The sequence below is a fragment of the Anser cygnoides genome, chromosome 7, assembly GCF_040182565.1.
Source record: "Anser cygnoides isolate HZ-2024a breed goose chromosome 7, Taihu_goose_T2T_genome, whole genome shotgun sequence".
Lineage (NCBI taxonomy): Eukaryota > Metazoa > Chordata > Aves > Anseriformes > Anatidae > Anser > Anser cygnoides.
The window spans coordinates 19,703,909-19,719,001 of record NC_089879.1 but is presented as its reverse complement, the minus strand read 5'-3'; the positions used below and the strand labels follow the sequence as shown (position 1 = coordinate 19,719,001).

The 15,093-nt window shown below is 39.7% G+C and overlaps 1 protein-coding gene across 1 annotated transcript; it reads left to right on the top strand.

Annotated features, from left to right (window-relative positions):
• Nucleotides 1–2,641: 2,641 nt before the first annotated feature.
• On the top strand, nt 2,642–14,216 carry LOC106048153 (neuropeptide Y receptor type 4-2). The gene is made up of 2 exons (XM_013200018.3): nt 2,642–2,798; nt 9,126–14,216. Exon 2 carries the CDS (start codon nt 9,249–9,251, stop codon nt 10,380–10,382), a length of 1,134 nt encoding a protein of 377 aa, XP_013055472.1. The 5' UTR covers nt 2,642–2,798; nt 9,126–9,248; the 3' UTR covers nt 10,383–14,216.
• Nucleotides 14,217–15,093: the final 877 nt, after the last annotated feature.

The window sequence follows — 15,093 nt, the reverse complement described above, 5'->3', positions numbered from 1 at the left end:
CTATGTCAATCCCCTTTCCTCCAGGGAAACAGTTTACTGTACCCAGTGAATGTTTCTTGGTAGAGACTTTGCTATCACCATAACCTCTTGCAGAAATGAGTTATCTGGCCATCACAAAGAGGACTGCGTCCCATGCACCTCCCTTGAAACAGGTTGTCTTTGTGGAGTCCAACTGTCATAAAATAAAATAAAATAAAATAAAATAAAATAAAATAAAATAAAATAAAATAAAATAAAATAAAAATAAAATAAAATAAAAATAAAAATAAAACACCTGTAGAGAAAAGAATTTGGTTCCCAAGTGCCTTCCCATAACAGGAGCACGTGCTGTGAACAGCAAATGGGCCCACGTGTTCTTATCACTCTGTGGGTAGGAGGACAGGCCTACGCTATGCCAGCCATAGTTTTACTCCATTTCCTATCAACTGTAAACAGAGTTTGGTCCATTGGTTGCTAGAGTCAATGTAAACCAACTGACAGGAACAGAAACAGCCAGTCTGACCAGCCCGTGGCTTGCAGCAGCTGGACCTACCACCCTCCCGTGCTGCTTTGCAGCAGCAAGTATCCTGGATAAAAAGGAATTTCCATGCTTGGGCACCCTCTTACAAGTGCTGCTTGTGCATTTGCCAAAAGCCTTAGCAGGCCAGGATCCTGCAGGCGCAGACACTCTCCACAAATAACAGCTCAGTGGTCCCCATCGTACAGTGCCAGATAGGACTCTAGTGCAGCCCCATTCACCTCACCAAAAATGGCCAGAACCTTGATACATCAGTTCATCCCCAAAATCTGTCAAGAAAGACCCTGATGCCGTAGAAAAATATCCATAGTCAGGTCATTTCCTGATCCCTGGGCTGCATAGGCCTGAGCAGCCTTTCAGGAAGAGCGCTGCAGCGGTTCTTCATTGCTTGTAAGAAGAGAGCAGATGTTAATTTGCTGGTTGGAGGCTCTGCCCAAAGGTCTGAACTGAGAGGATAAATGTGACACAGTGTGTCTTTAACTGTTCAGGAGGTGTGGAGATACTACTGGCAGACCACTTTCACAAGCTGAAGGGGAGAGGAAGAACAGCGCCATAAATCAAAATATTCCCCAGGAAAAGTACTGTCTGTTTCCTAGTGGTTTCCCTCCCCTTTCTTTAATGCTTTGAACAGCAGAACAAATAAACATACGATAAATAAATTAAGGAAGGAACAGAAGTAAACAGGCCAGCTAAATAAATCATTTCTGCTTTTCTGGCTCCAGTAAGATAGGAAGCCTCTACTTCCTAAGGAGCTGGCAAGAGGCTGAGGATCTGCATGGGCTGCTGCCTTCTCAGCTGGAAGCACAGGCTTCATGTCCCCTTCCCTAGGAAGATCAGAAAGGTCATCTCCTCCTGAGGGGTCTGGGTAAAAGGGAAATGCTGTTTAAAGCTAAGTGGTAAATAAAGCTCCTGAAAAAGAGGCTGGGAAGAATAAGTAACACAAAATAAGCAACCTGGGCATGCACTGAAGAAAGGAGCAGTAAGGACCACCCCCTAGCTTATACCACTCATCATACAGATTCCAGTTTTAAGCCTCTCAGCATCATAAGATACAAGAAATGCCACATTATGCTAGAAACATTTTAAACATTTCTGTTTCTGCTTTATTTCTTTAATGAAGAAAGATGTCAGCTAAGAACTTAATAGATGGGTACATCTCCTCTAATAGCTGGTACCAGAAAAAATGAAAGAAAGAATACGGTACAAATAAATGACTATTTTCACTGTTAGTTTAGTTGATAAGAGCTTGTAGTTATTTTTGATATTGAAATGTTTTATTTCTGTTGACATACTACACGCCTACAAATGAAAATACGCATTTACTACAACTACTTATACATCTTTAGAAGGGCCCCAGAACAGCAGTAGGTAGAATAGACCTACCTTAGACTAGGTTAGTAGCTGACCATAGCTTAAAACACACTTTAAGTAAAGACAAAAATTAGGTTATTCTGGTATAGCCCTTGAAAATATTCTGTTTGTGTATTTTCTCAATGCAAGATAAAAATTTGCAACTCTGATTTCTGACTTGGATTTTCATGAGAAAGGGGGGAAACAAAACAAACAAACAAACAAACAAAAAAAAAGATGAAAGCTAGCACTTGGCAAATCCTTCTTTTCCTCCATTTCCAAATTTCTCAGTGCTCTCAGATTTTTGAGTTCTTTGCATGGGTAATAGTGCACATCTTCCCCTTCCACAAGCTGGATATTTAAGGACTTGAAGCCTGGATCCTTCTAAAATAAAATTCCAATTCTGCTCTTTGGTGGACTAGGGGTAGGGGGACTGGGGTGGAGAGAGGGAAAAAAAAATGATACTGTCAACTTTTTTCTATCTGTATGAGGAAAAACTGTCTTTGAAACCTACAGAAATCTCACCTCAGGAAGGAGAACAGAGTGAGGACTCATTCCTGTACTTCGCCCCTCTCCTTCCACTCATGTACATGCTTATGTGCAGCATGGGTTCACATAGTGCTTCAAATCGTTTCATAGCTCTTTCCTGGAGCTGCATTTCATCTGTAGAATTTCTACATTTACGGAACAGCAGAGGGAGCCCGAACTTTTAAGTCAGACCAACACCACGAAGCAGGAATAATTGGCTAAACTGAACAGAGGGAAGGGGGGGAGGGAGAGAACTACCATCCAATTTACCTACAGAAACAGCGAGGAGAGCGTCTCCTCTGGATTGCTAAAACACAGAAGATCTTGCTTTGCTGCTACAACAGTCCTCTCTTCTTCCAAGGCAGAAATGGGCAGCAGCAGTCATTTTCTCCATCAGTGAGAGGTAAGAATTTCCTAAAGTATTTATTTCAGCATTGTAAGAGCTCCGATCTCTTTATCTCTTTATCACTTTTGATTGTCAAAAAATTATTCAACTTTCACGTGAGTGGCTGACAGATGATGCCATCATTATTAATTCCCTTTGTGCTCAGATCTTGCTCTGCCTTAGATAACATTTTCTGGTCAGAAATCAGTTAGTTAACTAAGGATTCACCTGAAACTTTAACCTAGGATGTGAGGCATGAACTATATATCAGAAATTTTTACAGTAGAGTTGCTGAGTTGTTATTACATTAATACGATTTAAATAAACAAGTTTTAGAAGAATGTGAGAATATGAATTAAAACCAGTTTTGATATGATTGTTCATTCATTTAACTATTAGGGTAAACATGAAAGAATGAAAAGCATTCAATTAGCATTTGAATTTTAAAATTGAGCCCTTGGAACTGACAGAGATGTAAAGTTTAAATTCATCAGAAGCTGTTGATTCAGAGGCTTTGCCCAGACTGAATTCCTAAAAGCAAAAGATTCTTACGTAGTCCAGTTCCACAAAAAGTTGTGGATTTCTTGATGGTTTTAAACCCATACAGAAACAAGGGCAGAAATATGAAGTGAACTTGATCCAAAGTCCACTGGGATCAATGCGCTCTGAATTCAGTCACAAGGCAAGGAAAAACAGTAATAAATACTTTGCTCTGTTTGCATACTTTTAAGCTCTTTCCCTAACTCTTGTCCACCTCTGTTGTCAAGAGACTTGTCTCCTCCACTAGACCTGTATAGCACCAAGCACAAAATGACCTATTCTCAATTAGTTTTTTCAACACCACCGCAATAAACATTAATATCATTATTAATGGTAACAATTTAGCAAGGTTTATAAAAGTGAGGGAGGCCTTACTAAATACTTAACTTTATCATTCAGCTTTGATTAAGGTTGTGCAAACAATTGTTTTTATCAGTCAGTGCCTGAACCAAAACATTAAAAGTATAATTTGAAAGGAAAGAAGACATTTTTCAGATGCAATTAAAAAAAAAAAAGTTATTTTGGTATGAATGTTACTTTTGTTTAATTGGAAATAAAATTTCAATCAATTTATGAGCTTTTTCCTTTTTTTTTTTATTTAAATAAACAAAAGGACTTGAGCTTGGTACAGGATACGGTGATACCAAACCTGGTATTTAACCCATTGGAGCTGGTGATCCTCTGAGTTCTCCCTCCTCCATCCCATTCAGAAAAAAACATTTGAATGGACATCTCTCAGCTCCATGAAATGTTCCTTTCCCATTGTTTTGTGGCATGTCTTACTGGTTTTAGAGTTCCTACCTATACCACAACTTTTTTAAAGTTACCCTGGCATCATTCTGCAGGTTTGAGTTCAGAGAGTATGGATACACAACCACCATATGCCACCAAGCAGGTGACTATTTCTGACAGATTGATCCAGTCTTACTTATCATGAAAGGTCCAACCCCTGCACACTGGGACTTCTGCAAACTTTCAAGGTCAAAGAAGGAGATGGCAACTTCTTGGGAGATTTTTGAGGCTTGGTTGTGCTCCCTGCCACCTTGCAGTGTGCCACAAAGACTTTCTGGTTATCATTAATCCCAATACTTTTGGAACAGAATTTAACGAAGATGAAGATTAATAAAATGTTCACCACTAAATCTCATTATATCAAATCCCTTACAGACTTCACTTTGCTGTGACATGTCTGTGCATACTCAGTGACAGGTTCCCTCTTCTAGTTAAGTGTTGCTTTCCTGTGAGCCTATAACGATATCCACCTGATTTTTAACCCCTCTCCAAGATATAAGGTTAAACAGGGCAGTTCCGTTTTACTGAGATAACATAACTGCAGACAAAAATGGGGTACTGCTGTTAGTTACCACCATCTCCATTAATATCTGCAATATGGATTTCAGAGTTCTCGTAAACCTTTCCACTGCACATTTGTTTCTACCTTATAAGAGACAGCTCATAGCTACTTTATTCAAGATAATTTGCTTAACTTTTTAAATAAGTAATACAACCACTTGGCTGTAAGAATCATTTCTCTCATGAAGACTTACGGATTGAAAGCAGCAAACAGTGCTTGAGCTACTGATTAAGTTCTGAACTTGACAATTAATTCCTTCTGAGTACCAAATAATGATGACAAACACTGCAAGCATATTTTTTTTCCTTCTACCTATATCTAATGTAGAAATCGATCCACTCTGTCCATCACAGCTATATAGAAACTGGCTTTTGATTGCAGGGAGGGGCTGATGCTGATTAGCTTTGCAAGAAGGACCTACCCTTTCCCAGTTAGCAACAGAACATATTATTAGCAGTAGTGCCATGCTTTATCCTGCTTCCAGAAGAAGTCTTCATAGAGATTTAAATGGCATGTCTTCAAGTCCACGGGTCTCTCTAAAGGGCAGTCATGTATTAACTGACTGGGATCACTTACTGTCTAGCAATCTCTCTTTAAAACCCACTGGGGAGTTCATTTTCTTCCCTGAGCCATTTCTGCAGAACTCCCTTTCTTTTGGAGATTTTGTTTTGGGACATATAGGATATCCCTTTATGAGAAGACGTTCAAACTGACTAATTACAGTTTTTTTTTTTTTTATATAGCCTGAGTGATATTTGTTACTTTAGAGGGCTGTGCTGTTTAGCAAGGCAAATTCTTCACACCTTGGCCGCTCTATTTCCTTGCTTCAAACAGGATAATGAATGTCTGTTAAAGACAAAAATGGAGAATCTAACTTAGAATAAGATTAAATTGGAAAGTCATTTTTCTTTTTCTGTATACAGTAAAGTTGCTGCAAACTTTTGTGATGCCTACCTTTCAGAGATGCCCCTCTTGCTGCATCAATTAGAAAACCTTGCTTTTGAAGCATGTTAGCTCTTATAACTGACCTCTTTCCTGAAGTTCAAAAGTTCTGCATGTATATATTCATTCATATTTATAACCTTCCCTCTTTAAAAACAAACAAAGAAAAAAGCCAACTCTTCCCCCAACTCCCTCTCCAAAGTGATTTAGGAAGTTTGTTACTCCTACAAGCCAATTCAGTATTGCTTAGTTTCTGGAGAAAAAATGTTGTATTTGTCTTTAATTTTTTGCTGTATTTTAGTGGGTAATTGACAAGCATTCAATACAGCAAGGGGAGCTAACACTCTTTTCCATGTGCATTGGTGATTTAGTTTATTAGCTAACATTTGACTGAACTGTCTAAACAGAGTAAGTCCATATTGATTATTACTAGCTCTTAATTTAGACCAAACCAAATGGCAATCAAACATTTTGAGATGACAAGCAATTTTGCAGCAACTGACCCCAAGAATCTGTCATTTAAGGATACTGTAACAGGACACATAAGTATTACATTACCACAATACTTATTTTTCCTGTTTTTCTATAAATGTTTTTTTACATGATTGCCAGAATAAGAGATATAGAGAGCTCTGCATGTAAGTGAGCTAGGCTCTGACTTTTCCAAACATGCGAGGTTTGACAGGGAGTTTTAAGCCCTGCATAGTGTACCAAAGATTTCCTTGAGACACGCACATTGCACCTCCCTGTCTCACTCCCCTGGTCTGTGATAAGAGGGTAATTCCTTATATACCTGTGGGCAGTACCATGAGGATACATGACCAGGAAATGTTTGCCAGTCACTTTGTGAGAGACACCACAGAATGCAAAGTATTAAAGAGTATTAAGCCAACAAAATGCATTGCAGAGCCTTCAGAGACATGGCAGTGCCATCTGCAACAAATGCACAGCCACATTCTCCTTGGCGTTCCTCTTGGGAACGTGCCCCTTAAAGCTGTGGGATCTAGCTTCCACTTTTCAGGTTGCTCCAATACTTCATTTCCTTGTTTAAATGTTATTAGTTCTCCTTACTGACCCCTCAGTGTGTCCAAAGCTGTCTGGCACCCTTGAGAGGGCTTACTCTGTGGGGCACAGATGTTTGTAATAACAGCACACATTTTTCAAGCAATATGAGAACCATGTATTTGTTGTCTGGGATACTGTAGCTAAGGATACTGGGCTGGGACTGTAGTAAAAGGCCCATGTGTTCACTTACAGCAGAGTCTGTTTGTCCTGTCCAAATGCCAAGACTGAGCTCCTTCAACTGGTACCAAATCATATTGCAGGCTGCTGATCCCTCTGCTCTATTCCGTATGCAGCATCTCCACTGGCCAGCAGTCACTAAAAACTAGGGGGCTGGTTGCTGGTTTTTCATTTGATCACCATCTTCATGCTGAGACAGACTCTCACTAACCCTCCGCATATGCAACTATGCAATCTACACATCACCACTGCTGCTTTTAGTTTCAGAAAATTAATCAACCTGTTCGCAGGGCTTGAGTAACAGCACAAAAGAAAGTGGATAGGAAGAGTCACACCTATACCCACAATTTGGAAAATTTCTGTCATCCTCTTTAATTAAGATTTAAACTGCTGAGAAAAGAGCAAGAGGAAAAAAAGGTTAGAATATCTTACTCTGTCAACCATCTCTGACATACAGATAAAGATAGATGACAAAGACAGATAAATCAGCAAGTTTAAAAAAAAAAAAGGGAATTGCCTCTACTAATTTTTGCTGATCAAACAGAACAACATCACAAAACACCTTTATATTTACTGTACACTATGCCTTTGTTGTCAGTTCTGGAGATGCAATGCTTCAGAAAGAGAAAACCAAGGCAAACAAAAGAGGTTAGCATGGCGGGTGGACACTTTTTTCTAGAGTGTTAGTTACCTTTATGCATGCAGTTGCTCAGCAGTTAATGCTACTCAAACAGTGATAAGCTCTCTATACCATTTTATTTATGTATTAATTTTCTGACCACTTGTTTTTCTGAAGCTCTGAGAAATTTATCACAACCTCACAAACTTGTTTGAGTAGCAGTTTATTGCTGAGGAAAGGCTTGTGCAATTGGTAAATAGTGTCATTCCCTGTGTATTTATTTACTTTTCACATTACAAGCCTTCGTACAGCATGTAACTGCCTCTGACCTGAGAAGGGCAGGGTCAGATTTTTTCTTCTAATCCTGGACAAGGAAGATGTGGACTCCAAAGTCAGGATTATAGAGCTATGGCAAGGAGTAGTCATTTACATCAATGTATCCCAATGCCTGGCTGAAGGGAAGGAGCTAGTAACAAAGAGGAAAGAGGATATTATCCTCCATGCAGAGTGGGAAAGGGAACTGGGAAGGACGGGTGGTGCCAGGTGATCACGGCAGCCTCCCAGAAGCCTTCTGGTAGAGCCCAGGCACTCCTGTGGTGGAGATTTCCAAACACATACAACCCCAATTAACTCTGTGGGGTCGGTTCCCTGAGCCCGTTGAAAATCCCAGCTCAGGGATTGCAGCCACGGCTAAGCAGCAGTCCCAAATGCCTATGCAGAAACAGCATCCAGTAGATAGCACATGCTGCTACAACACTTGAACTCTCCCAGTTAAAAAGAGAAAAGTTCTACTGAGGAAGGAAGCTTATTGCAAGAAATTAAGAGAAGTTGTCAAAACCACCCATTCTTAAAGCCAAAATCAGGAGATTGGAATATATCCCTGATAAGCCCTACAATGGCCACATTGGCCACCCAGAAGAACGTATCAGTGCCCTGTGGGCACTGGGGTTCATCTAGAAAGGGGAAGCAGGGAATTTGGACCGCAGTTCCCATGACCTATTGCAGCCGCACAGAAGCTGGAAAATAATGAATTTCGAATTCCTTCAGACTCTTTCAAAATTGTCCCATGTTATCCCTCCTGAGGATATGAGCCTGAATTTTTGCATGGTGATCCTGTCTCAAGCAAATGTGGTTTCTGGCTGCAATTATGATTTCAGTGCACAAATTAACTCACATTAAGATATGATAGTGTTAGTTTTATGCAGTTAATGTGCCTTAGTTTTTGCATTGATGTTTAGCTTGACTGAAGGAAAATGCAGCCCCAACAAAGGGCCTTCCACTCAGTATGGGATCAGAACTTTGCAAATCCAGAATCACACATGATTTTTATTCTCAGGTGTGTTTTGATCCAACTTTCTACTGCATTTGTCATGTTTAAGATACTGCACTGAGTTAAGTGATGAAGTGAAAATATTCTTAAATCCCTAGGGTAACCTCATAACCAGTAAACACAGTTAATCTATTTCTACAGATTTCCACTAGACCACACTCTAGCAAATTGTTCCATGTCATGATCTGATAAGCAATATGAAAGGGAGCTGAAGACACAGAGTCATTGGTGTTTGCTTCTCTGTCCCACTGCCCTCCACTACCCTTTTGACTAGTCTTTTGTGGCATAACTAAGTAATCTTTTTCCTTTCCTTTGCAGGCATATCCAAACCTTCTGCAGCCAAACAGAACAGATACAACCTTTTTAGAAGATAAAACCTTTTTAGAAGACCCAGACTATATTTGATTATCGCCTTTTTGGATAAACATTTTGGGGTCCAGGATGAATAAGACAAGGTCTGTTCATGATGGTTTTCCTTTCCTGAACAGTAAGAACTTGAGCTCAAACCGAAGCTTCCCCTCACACCTTTCTAATCAGTGCAGGAATGTCACTGACCTCACTGTTTTTCTGGCCACCTCTTATAGCTTGGAGACAGTCCTAGGCATTGTGGGAAACATCTGCCTGATTGCTGTCATAGCCAGGCAGAAGGAAAAGACCAACGTCACCAACATCCTAATTTCCAACTTAATAATTTCAGACTTGTTTATGTGTCTTGTCTGCCTGCCTTCCACCATTGTTTACACCATGATGGACTACTGGATATTTGGGGAGGTCATGTGTAAAATGACCTCTTTCACTCAGTGCACATCTGTGACAGTGTCAATACTATCCCTTGTTCTTATTGCTCTGGAAAGGCACCAGCTCATCATAAACCCAACTGGCTGGAGGCCAAGTATCTCCCAAGCCTACCTAGGAATTGGAGTCATTTGGACTTTAGCATGTCTCATGTCCTTGCCCTTTTTGACCACGTCCGTCTTGTCTAATGACTTGTACCAGCAGCTTTCACACATCATGAATTTTTCCAGTGACAAGGCCATATGCATTGACTCATGGCCTTCCGAGCAACACAGACTTATCTACACCACCACCTTACTGCTCTTGCAGTACTGCATCCCACTGTTCTTCATTATACTTTGCTACCTGCGTATCTACTTACGCCTACAGAAAAGAAAAGACATGTTTGAGAAGAGCGAATACAGCAACCGAGCAGTTCAGCTGAGAAGGATAAATATTTTGTTAGCATCCATGGTTGCTGCTTTTGCTGTTTGCTGGTTACCACTGCATGTTTTCAACACCATTGTGGACTGGAATTACAAAATCATTTCACCTTGCCACCACAATCTGATCTTCTCATTGTGCCACCTGGTAGCCATGGCTTCCACCTGTGTCAACCCCGTTATCTATGGTTTCCTAAACAGCAACTTCAAAAAAGAAGTGAAGTCACTGATTCTGAGCTGCCAGCATAATTCAGTAACTGCATCCATGGAAGAATATGATCATTTACCTTTATCCACCATGCAGACTGAAATCTCCAAGGGCTCACTGATGTTGAACTGCAGACATAATTCCATTTAGCTAGCAGAAAACATTTCAGAGGGTTGCATTGACACCACACACCAACAGTACCTGTGAGTATAAAAAGCAACTGATGATGCTGCAGCTGGGATGCAAACAGGAGCCCACTGCTGCCTGATTTTTGGAAGGACAGGCGAAGGAAGTTCATAAACGTATACAGTAGCTCCTGTGGTGCCCAAGCTGTTCACATCACTGAGGCGGTACAGACGTTGAGAAGACTGGGCTGATGTGTAACTGGCTGCTCTACCAGCTCAGTAACTAAGCTGCAGCTGCACATAGACTGACGTGGGGTTCATTAGCTAAGCTCACATCTCCACCACGGCCGAGATAGAATCTCAGGCTTCCAATATCAGTTCTACGGGCTGCCAAAAGCCGCATTAGTGAAGGCTTCATTTTTCAGTATTAGTAAGATTTTTATGCACTGATGACACACCAGTGGAACAGAGATATGTAAATATATACATTTTTGTGCTTTACTAACTCTGACAGCTTGTTAGGTAACAGTAATGTATCAACAGATCTAGTTCACATCAAACTGGATGCCTGGAATTTCTCATCATACAGGCCTGGGAATAGCCACTTGGCAATACCAAGTAGGGACACAGAACAACAATCCTGTTACATAAAGAAGAAAGTTACTTATAGAGGAATAGTGGCAAATGAAAACATTACTCTGTGGATTAAACCCCCGAAGCACACAGACATGATGCAGAGCACTTTTTTTAAATAAATGAAAAACAGTTGCAGATCTATGTGGAAACAAATCTGGTTGATTTTGCAATTCCTGCTGCTGCCAGTCACAGAGCTCCACAACGCTAAAAGTGCATGCCATGATGATAAGAAGTGGCTGGATTACTGGAGCTGTTCCAGACCTCAGTAGCAAGACCTCAATTCTGCTTCAGCAGCAAAGTACTAATTAGCTCCTTGGTACTTTAACTGCAGGGTGTCTCATTCAGAAAGTCTGAATGATCATGAAAAACTGTTTGTGGGAGCCTTGTATTTTCAGAGTGCATACACTCCCGAAGAAATAAGCATACACATGGAGGTTTTCTGTTTCCTGTTAAAATAAAACCAGATATCAGACACCCGTCCCACTTGCTGGCATCAGCAACAAAGATGGAGCTGAAGCTCCGACAAATCAATAGAAGGTCAGTAAAAATAGCACAAGTGGAATCCAGGTCAGGTGGAAACACAAATCTTAAAGCCAAGCTACATGTAAATAAGTAGTATTGTCTATTTTGTCTAATTGCTCTACTGAAGCGAGGGTCATGCTTTTTAAGATGTGTGGTATTTTCAGTCTTTGTCCACAAATTGGCCCGGTGACTGCTGAGAAACCAAGAAGTAGTTATACCCAAGAAACCCATGCTGAGGAACAAAATGAAATAAAAAAATATATAAATAAATTAGAAGGCAAGTGTATAAAAGGATACCAACATGTTAATTCAAGGTGCTGTAGGCTAATAGTAAAGAAATATGGAACTGTATTCTGTCCTGTGTTGTTAAACTAACCTTAGCAGAAGACTGGACTAGGTGACCAACTGAAGTCACTTCTAACCTGAATTATGTTACGCTAAGTAGTCATTACTTATTGTAGTCAATGGGATTGCGTGGAATTGAAGCTATCTAATGCACAGTTATGCAGAAAGCTTCCCTTAGCTGGAAGCTCTCCAATTAGATGACTGGTAAACAATTAAGTGAGCTTCCCATGCTGTGGTCTGACAAGCAATATGGACTTTGGACAAAGCATCTGAAGACAAGATCAAACTCTTACACTGTGGGGTAGCAAGAGCTATCAACAAAGATGAATTCATATCTGCAACTGGCAGAGATGGCAGGTTATCCCTTGCCATGAGCTGGGACACAGAAATCGGCGGCAAAGCTTCAGGTTTGGACATTGAATTCTTGCATGCAGAGTCGTAAGGAAGAAGCTGTTCTGACACAGCCACCCTTCTAATTCTGGGCAGAACATATATATCTCAGTAAGAGTTCTTGCGTGATTTCCTTCTGCATCTTCTTCAGTTATCTGGCAAGACGGTTGCTCCTTTCACATGGGCTTCTGCTTTCTTTTCTATTGTATTTTTTGTTGTTACTTGTTGCAGTATGAGAAGTAATTTCTCTTGATTTCTTTGTACTCAGTGTCATTTCTAGACTGGACATTGATCCCATTAGAAACACAGAACAAGAGGACTCATCTTTATCTCAACCACAGTTTGAAGTTTGCTACTGTAACTGAAACCAGAGCTGATATAACCATGCAATGCTGAGTAGTAAAAATATATTAATTTCTCCTAATCAATTTTATTTATACCAAAACTGTATTGTATTATTTGAGAGCTTAAGTACTGATTAAATTTTATGGTGTTTTTTATATTTAGGGTCCATTTCACCCAGTTACTCAAGTAATTCTGCCTGCTTCCTGCTCTTTTTTGTAATTTCAACATTTAATTAATGTGCATATCAAGCTATAGTAAGAATACCCTGCTAAACGTGAACATAGAAGATTAGCTGATTTATAGTCTTAAATGTACAGCTTTTCAAGCACCACTCTGTGAAATGGAAACACAATTACCCTAAGGTTTTTTAATACCATGAGCATGTCTTTGGCGCTAGTTCTAAGTGAAAACTTTTTGATAGAAAACTTGCATAGCTCTTATAGCAGGTCTCTGACATACCATATTTGCATTGTTCATCAAGTGCCAGTTCTTCCTGCAATGGCAAGAAGTATCTGACTCTTTCTTAAACTGTGATTCTTGCGGCCATTTGTACCCACAGTTACAAGTAAGTATGCAAAGCAAGCAGATCCAATTTTACAATAACCCATACTGACACAAACAGGAATGTATCTTCCTCTAGTGAAGAAGGGAAGTGTCAAGCTTGGAGTCAAGTACCATTTATTGCTAATGGACTTTGGGCTGGATAAACTAAAGGGTTTAGACATTAAAACCCACTAAACTCCACCCAAACATCTAAGCACAAAATGCAGAGCCTGAAAATTCCCAGTCAGCTGCTGCCTATTCATCCCGAGGCACATGCTTCAACATCTAAAATTCCCTAGGTAACTAAACATAAAGTAAATCCAGAAAAAAAAAATCTAAGTTCCAAGGGGCTAACCATATATGCCACATATAAGCTCTATCTTCATTTACACACTGGGCATCATGCTGTCACAAATAGCCCTAACAGAAAAGGTGCCTTTATCACCACATCTTCATTCTGCTTGGACATAATGGTGCATAGAATGTAGCTGTGCACAAAGCAGTAGAAAATATTACGCTGTTAGTTTTCACAAAGAGCTCTAGCAACTGTTCTCTGTCCCCTTTGAAGGCAAAGGCACCAGACTGGATGTAATTATTCCTGCATGACTCTTGAAAGAGCCTTTTCATTTGTTGCTTTGTGGCTTTAACACAACCAAGAAGGGATCCGTCTCTTTAGTCCTGGAAGAAGGTAACAGGACAGAAATAGATTACATACATTTTACCCACTTGTAAATAACTAATAACTTGATTCAAGGATCAAGCACTTCTGTGTTCATTGTACTACAGCAATGCTTTTTAGTATGCTCTTTAAAAAGTCATGCTACTGAGTTACAAAGGTGATGTTGGGGAAACGTGCTGGAGCTATGTAAACCACAAGTTCATACACTTCTAAGACTTCTCCCTGATTTTTTGTTTGCTTGTTAAAAAAAAAAAAAGCTTTTTATGTTCCTGCCTCTTGTGACATGCTGTAAAGAGATAGTAAGATTTTTCAGAGCAAGAAAACAACTTATTGGTGTGATATAAGTGGCACACTTTGGGAAGTCTAGTAATAACTAATAAAATAATATTGCCTCTGTTACTTTGTCTCTGCTTCTATAAAGTAGCATAATACTAATCATAATATGAAGCATATAATGTTTGGTTCTCAAATAGTGTTTTTCAAGAGAAAAAAGTTAAACATAATCAGTGACTCTTATACAGTTTATTACATTCACACACACAAGGGAAAAAAGTACAATAGCGTTACCTGTTACATGCCTGGGTTATTGATATATGGCATAAAATGATAGCAGCAGCAGTTGGTAATGATGTCACTAAGGGTACACACTGCAGGTCTGCTATTTTCAAATGCAGTTGTACACAACCATACAAAGTGTTGCAGTCTAACACAGCTTATGGTAAATTAAGACATTGCAACCTAAGAACCCATTAAGGGATGCTTTTACTTTGACCTATGTGTCTTCTCACACTTTGACCTGATATTTCTTTTATAGGCTATTCTCTTCTAAATTGCTAGTCCATGGAATACTAGCTGATATTCAGAATGTATTGAACATTGATTTCAATAGAAATTGTTGCCTAGCGTCATGAGTAACCTGGGTTTAAATTTTATGAACAGCAGCATCCACAGAGCTTTTATGACCTTCCCTCACTATCGCAGTTTGCTTAACAAAGTCACTTCTTTGAACTCAGGAAGTCATAAGTAGAATAAGCCTGAGATTTATACTTTTGTATAATGCCTTTTCCTGCCAGACAATGCTCATTAGGCCTTAGTCAGAATTGTTTTGTTATCCTTCCAATAAATGCTTAGTAAACATGAAGCCCAGTAGCAGCACAGAGATTATATGATGGAAAGCCAGGATGAAATTGAACACCAGTGGTTTCTTTATTTAGAACTTAAATTGATGAGACTCTACTCCACTTTTGTAGGAAGCATTCAGTTATAGAGTGCTGTA